The 7500-nt window shown below is 30.4% G+C and overlaps 1 protein-coding gene across 1 annotated transcript in view; it reads left to right on the top strand.

Annotated features, from left to right (window-relative positions):
• The window catches only part of LOC137617744 (protein bark beetle-like), a 50901-nt gene that overhangs the window by 40220 nt on the left and 3181 nt on the right, over positions 1-7500 (top strand). Inside the window, exons 14-16 of the mRNA XM_068347741.1 lie at positions 1408-1593; positions 6232-6378; positions 6667-6717. Coding sequence (XP_068203842.1) covers positions 1408-1593; positions 6232-6378; positions 6667-6717 — 384 coding nt within the window. The remainder of the gene's footprint in view (positions 1-1407; positions 1594-6231; positions 6379-6666; positions 6718-7500) is intronic.

Genomic DNA, 7500 nt, shown 5'->3' with positions numbered 1-7500 from the left:
TTAACTTTATATATACAAAAGTTATATAAAGTCAAAATTTGGTGCGTATTTATTTGTAGGGGAACATTTCATATGTTTTAATATACATGTAACTACTATATACATAAGAGTGAGTTGTATTGCTATGTGTATCGTATATAAATTTCTTTTGATATATATGTACATATAACATATACTAACGATTAATGAAAACATTTCAATTTCATTGAATAATCCTATCAAATTTTTTGATAATTTGAAAAAGGATTTTCATCCTTCCCTGAAATGAATTAATACTAATTTTTTATGAATATTGGAATTTCAATGAATTAATATAACATACAAGTAAGTTTAGAATTTTCGTTTTCCAATTCTCTTTGTTTTAATCAAATTCTTAATCCAACGAAAAATTGACTATTTTAGGGAAGACACTTTGAAAATTTGAAGAATTTAGAAAATGAAGTTTCTTTCTTTTATTTTTTTATGAATATTAGGATTTCAATGAAATACTATAACATACAAGTAAGATTAGAATTTCGTTTTCCAATTTATTTCGGTTTAATCAAATTCTTGATCCAACGAAAAAATGATTATTTTAGGAAAGACACTGAAAATTTGAAGAATTTAGAAAATGAAGTTTCTTCGTTTTTAGAAAGGGGGTGTCGGTTTTAGATGTGTCTTTATTACATTGATGTCCAGAAGTGCTACCTGATTTGGTTTAGATAATGATTTTGTTTTCATGTTTCCGCTAATTAATTTTGCATGTATATGTACATATATGTATATAAGTTTAGCATATGTGCTATGTATACTGTATATGCATACATACACGCACTCGTGTATATATATATATATATATATATATATATATATATATATATATATATATATATATATATATATATATATATATATATATATGTATATATATATAAATATATATATATATATATATATATATATATATATATATATATATATATATAAATATATATATATATATATATATATATATATATATATATATATATATATACACTATATATATATATATATATATATATATATATATATATATATATATATATATATATATATATATATATATATATATATGTGTGCTAATGTAAATGTGATTATGAATTACTTGTAAAATCACTAATGCTAACCTACAAGTGACTGACAAATGCTGATAGGAATATTCCATTGAGAGTATCATATGCAATATATATACATATGTATACTGTATATGTATATATGTATGTATTTATGTATATAGTTATATACATATATGTGTATATAATGTAAGACTTTATATCAACCTGATTAGATATAAATGTATATATGTAAGTGTCAAAATCCGAAAAGGTAAAGAAGAAGAACCAACCGACTGAAGTAGCCCTCCCAATCTCTCCCTCCCTCTTCCAGATTTACCCATGACCCCCGCCTGGAAAACGAGAATGTAAATGAATTGGTCCGCCCCAGTTTTAACATGACATTCCAGAACCACGGTTACAGAGACAACTCGGCCTATCCCTCTCGAGACAACAGCAGCTTCTTCCATGAGAATCACCAGAACTGGAATGGATCGGATAATAACAATTCGCCTACTACGTGAGTATTTGGTCTCCCATAGCCTCCATCGCAGCTCGCAGTGTTGCCAGCTACATATTATTTATTTCGGTCCATACAGGCACTACAAAAAGTCGGTTGGGTTAGCAACATTGGCTATCTTCACAGGTGCAATGTTGCCAGCTAAAAATGTTCTTTATCAGGTTCCTTACAGGCACTAGAGAAAGTCGGTTGGGTTGGTAATATTTGCAATGTTGCCTGTTAAAATGTTCTTTAATCAAGGTCCTTGCAGACTTTAAAAAGTGTCGGTTGGGTTGGCAACACTTGAGTACCTTCACAGCTGCAATGTTGCCAGCTAAAATGTTCTTTATCAAGGTCCTTACAGAGTTGAAAAAGTGTCGATTGGGTTGGCAACACTATAGGATATTGTTTCTAACTCATTAAGTCATCTCCTCAGGTAATGAATGATTGAGAAAGGGGAGCAGTAAGTGATGGCACTTTGTGTTCTGGTTTATGGTGGTTCAGTGCGAAGTTTTACACACTAAGAAATGCAGAATCATCTTTATGTTGCATTTGGTCACGGAAATACCTCAATACATAACTGAATTTAGCATTATATGGTCTTTAACAATGCATATGTAATAGCTATATGCCAATTTGAACACAGAATTTAACGATTGGCATCTTCAGTAATAAATAGACTTGGTCAGTACACATACTTCAGTACACTGACTTCAATAACATAGACTTCTTTAATACACTGATTTCGGTAATAGACAGACTTAGGTAACACTGACTTCAGTATCTGTAATGCACTGACTTCAGTTACAAGGACTTGTGAAAAACACTGACTTAAGATACAAAGACTTATGAAAATGAAAAACACTATCTTCAGTTACAAAGACTTATGAAAAACACTGACTTCAGATACAAAGACTTATGAAAAACACTGTCTTCAGTTACAAAGACTTATGAAAAACACTGTCTTCAGTTACAAAGACTTGTGAAAAACACAGACTTAAGATACAAAGTCTTATGAAAAACACTGATGTCAGTTACAAAGACTTATGAAAAACACTATCTTCAGTTACAAAGACTTATGAAAAACACTGACTTCAGATACAAAGACTTATGAAAAACACTGTCTTCAGTTACAAAGACTTATGAAAAACACTGTCTTCAGTTACAAAGACTTGTGAAAAACACAGACTTAAGATACAAAGTCTTATGAAAAACACTGACGTCAGTTACAAAGACTTATGAAAAACACTGTCTTCAGTTACATAGACATGAAAAACACTTTCCTCAGTTACAAAGACTTATGAAAAACACTGACTTAAGATACAAAGACCTATGAAAAACACTGTCTTCAGTTACAAAGACTTACGAAAAACACTGTCTTCAATAATGCATAGACTTCTTTTTATATAACGACTTCAGTAAGGCACTGGGTTCTGTAATACAAATATTTCAGTAATAGAAATGGTACATGAATATTTTTTCATATACACCGACTGATGTAAAGAAATATTTTGCCCGGCACATACAGTACATGACTTTCTAGGTATTTCCCACTAAAGTCATAATGAAATCTAATAAATCTTGTATAGAAGTTCCTCAACTTACAAACATTAGGGGATACGAACTCAAATCCCACTGAAAATAATAAAGATAATATAAAGAAATACTGTAAAAAAACAATATTATATCTTTTAATACAGTAAGCAAATTGACATTTGTAATACCCTGATATCTATTTCATATGAAACCTTACTATTTGCTGACTTTTGCGGCTGGAAATCATAGGCTTGGGATTCAGGTTTAGGTCTATCCTAGGGGGAAAAAAAGAAAAGGAAAACTCGACTTACAAACAATTCAACTTACGAGAAACTCGACTTACAAACGATTCGACTTACGAAAAATTTGACTTACGATCAAGTTGACTTACGGTCAAGTTGACTTAAGGACAATTTGACTTACGAACAATTCGACTCACGAACAATTTGACTTACGAACAATTCGACTCACGAACAATTTGACTTACGAATAATTCTACTTACGAACAATTTGACTTACAAACAGCTTCTTGGAACCAATCAAGTTCCTATGTTGAAGAATTTTCTGTACATCAACTTAATAATACTTCACTAACAATACTAATTTCAATTAACTTCGAGATAACATTCTTAAAGACTCAGGAGTTTCCAAATCCTTTGAGCTCAGATTCAGACAAAGGTAAGTATATCTCTTTATCCTAACTCCTACGTAATGTCCTGAAACCTTATTAAGGTTTATCCTTCAGATAGAAATGAGAAATTTAATCTGCAAACTTTCAAGGTAAGGATTCACTCCTTGGGTATTTTTCTCCACTTTGGAAACGTAATGCTGTGTTTACATTTCCATCAACGTTGCAAAATGTTTTTTCTATTTCTGATAATGTTTTTTCCATTTCTGACAAGCTTTTTTTCCCTTTCCTGATAAAACGTTTTTTTACCATTTCTGACAAAAAAAAATTTTTCTTGATTTTTGACAAACAGTTTTTTTTTCTTGATTTTTGACAAAACGTTTTTTTTTTCTTAATTTCTGGTAAAACATTTTTTATTTCTGACAAAATGTTTTTTGTATTTCTGATAAAACTTTTTTTTTTCATTTCCAAAACGTTTTTTTCAATTTCTGACAACTTTTTTCCATTTCTGACAAACCTTTTTTTAAATTTATGACAAAACGTTTCCTGACAAAATTTTTTTTTCAATTTCTGACAAAACGTTTTTTTCCATTTCCAAAACCCTTTTTCCATTTCTGACAAAACGTTTTTTTTTTTTTTCATTTCTGACAAAACATTTTTCCAATTCTGAAAAGGCGTTTTTTTTTCATATCTGACAAAATATTTATTCAATCTCTGACAAAACGTTTTTTTTTTTCCATTTCTGAAAAAGCACATTCATGTTTTAACATACACTCTGGACATAGCACTGGAATGACTCTATTGTGGCATCGTGGAAATCTCAAATTAATGATTTTTTATAAAATATTATTGATGTTATTTTTCATTGAAATATAGGCTTTTGCCAAAATGTTTTTTATCACATATATTTCAGGTTTAATTTTTACTTTTCTGTAGATTAGTTTCTCAATTTTTCTTACTCAAATTTCTCAAGTTTTATTTCCTCTAAGGGATTTTTTTCTGGAGATTCTGTATTGCAGTTTAACAAAGATTAACTGTAGTAGAGATCTTGCAATATCTGTAATATCTGTAGTGATCTTCAAAAATATGTAGATATCACTTGTCTTGCATAGAAATATTCTAATGTTTGAAGATTTTAAAATATTCTGTATTCTATCTTTTCTTGTTTCCTTTCCCTGAGCTATTTTCTCTGTTGGAGCCCCTGGGCTTATAGCATCGTGCTTTTCCATCTAGGGTTGTAGCTTAGCAAATAATAATAATAATAATAATAATAATAATAATAATAATAATAATAATATTAATAATGATAATAGTAATAATAATAATAATAATAATAATAATAATAATAATAATAATAATAATAATAATAATAATAATAATAAATATCTTCGTATTTTTGTGGATTTCTTCATTCACTTTCAACATTTGACGCTGATAGTCATTTTTCGTAGAACTAATATTCAGAATTTTTCCTTCCATTTTGTAACAATATCATAACAATGAATAATGTTTTTTTTTCACAAATAAATTAATAATTCTTCCGCAATTAAATGATAATCTAATGGCCGAATTCATATTTCATTAACATTTATTAATAACAAAGCTTAATCTAGTGCATAGCATAAGTCATTAATTAATATTTCTCATTAACGAAGCATCACAAGTACTTTCGAATTTCGAAATGCCATCGAGGTCAACTAATCATATATTTAAAAAAGTCACTTCCTGTAATACATTTATAAATTTATTAATAAGATCTCTAATAAATTAATCTTCCTTGTTTCTTAAAAGCATTGGTGATTTGATCTTAAAAGGAAAGATGGTCTCTTATATCTCTATTTTGATTTTTAGTATCCCAAATTAATGTAGATCAAATTAACAGCTTCTAAAGCTAAGTAGTTCTCTAATTATTAATTTTCTTTCATATTTACGTCTCTCGTATTTATATCCTGAAGTCATTCATTTCCTGCTAATGCATTTCCTGTTTGAGAGCAAATGGAGTATTCAGATATATGTTAATTTATTCATAGATTTTTTAATGTGACGAATATTCCAGCTTTGCTTTTAACCTTTACTGAAATGGCTGAAATATTGTACTTTCATAAACGTAAATTTCAATAATGCAATCTGCTGAAGTATAAATTATAACATTAAACATAGATCAAAGCATTTGTTTGTTTATATCTAATCTTGAATTGTATCTAAGATTAATATATAAATATATTCTTGATGCTGAACATCCTTGCTAAAATACCTGTGTTGACAGGTGTGCTAAAACAGGAAAATTCAATTTGCAACAGATGAATGAAAGATATATCTCTGTCCTCTGTAGATCACGAATTTCTTAACCATTTGTTTTTCCTTCATAGGGTAAACGTATGCTGCCCACTGTAAGCATGGTAATATATTCTTATTTTAGAATATACATTTTTTTTATATTTTATTTTTGTTATCCTCTCGGACGCTTGTATGCATCCGGTATATTTAATTTACAGTTTTGGCAAACCCCCTTTTTCTACCTATGGGCATGGTACTGCCCAACGCGTTCAACAGAATCATCACCCACATACCCAGGGGGCAAAACCTGTGGGTTTGAGGCCCAGGCTACCCACACCCCCTTGGAGGGGCCAGCCCGTGAACAGGTGGGTGGGTGAGATGCAAGAAAACACGAGTGTTTAAAGCTGGTCTGCATGAATATTCTCAATTTTAATTTCTAATTATTTAATGAATAAATGCTCCTTGCTTGATTTTATTTTGTTGCTTCACCAATATCAATAACATTAGCTTTAGAAGCCTTGCATCTTGTTAACCTCAGGTCAAGAATTTCTTGAGCATGACTCTGTATACTTTTGAATTACAGTGACCTAATGAATAACGCTTCTGAACTTGACCTCCAGCACGATAACCTCTCTCTCGTTTCCCCACAACAGGTATGACTACTACGATAGGTTCGGAACGGACCGACCTTGGTCGATGCTTGGGTAAATGGCCAGCGAATTATTATTGTTTCAATGTTGGGAATAGAAGGATAGGGTGTGCTTCATTAATTGGTCCGAGGTATCACGTCTCGTTTTAAGTGTGAAAAATAAAGTTATTTTCTTCAAAGGGGAAGATTAAAGCGGACAGCTTCGGTACACGTCTCCTGAGATGAGACGGTGTATCGAAGCAAAGAGCGTATTTTCTTCGACAAGGATATACTGTGTGGTGTATTGAAACAGACGGCTTCGTTACACATGTCTCCTGAAACCACTGTATTTTACACCAAAGACACATAATACGTTTATTTTCTACTACAAAGAGAGAGATATGTTGTATCAAAGCAGAAAGCTTCGTTACAAACGTCTGAAAATACCCTGTTTTTCACACCAAGAGACAGGACGTTTCGGACTGTTTCTGAAATATATTCTATCCTTCATATTTGTGGGGTTTTTATGTTAGTTATTAAATCTATAATATTTATCATTGGTTCGTCATGACGTGGTTTATCTCTTATGATTCATGGCACGTGAAATTTGAATTGCCAACTATCATGTCTATTGTCTAACTTATATTTCTTGTTGAATTTCGTGTTTGTTTTAGTATAAGGCATCGTGTCTTGTCTGCCCAAATAAAGGCAAAAAAAGAGGAATGTTGTTGTGATTGCCTGCGAAGAAGGTTCGATTTCCGTTTATACTTATGTTTATGGTTCATAATTTTTAAGTATTTGAAAAAGCTAATTGTTGGATCTGTATAGACGACTTAGACTATTTTACATAATAAACTTA

This window comes from Palaemon carinicauda, chromosome 23 (genome assembly GCF_036898095.1).
Source record: "Palaemon carinicauda isolate YSFRI2023 chromosome 23, ASM3689809v2, whole genome shotgun sequence".
Classification (NCBI taxonomy): Eukaryota; Metazoa; Arthropoda; class Malacostraca; order Decapoda; family Palaemonidae; genus Palaemon; species Palaemon carinicauda.
Note: the sequence above shows the minus strand (reverse complement) of the source record. Positions and strands in the feature narration are given on the sequence as shown.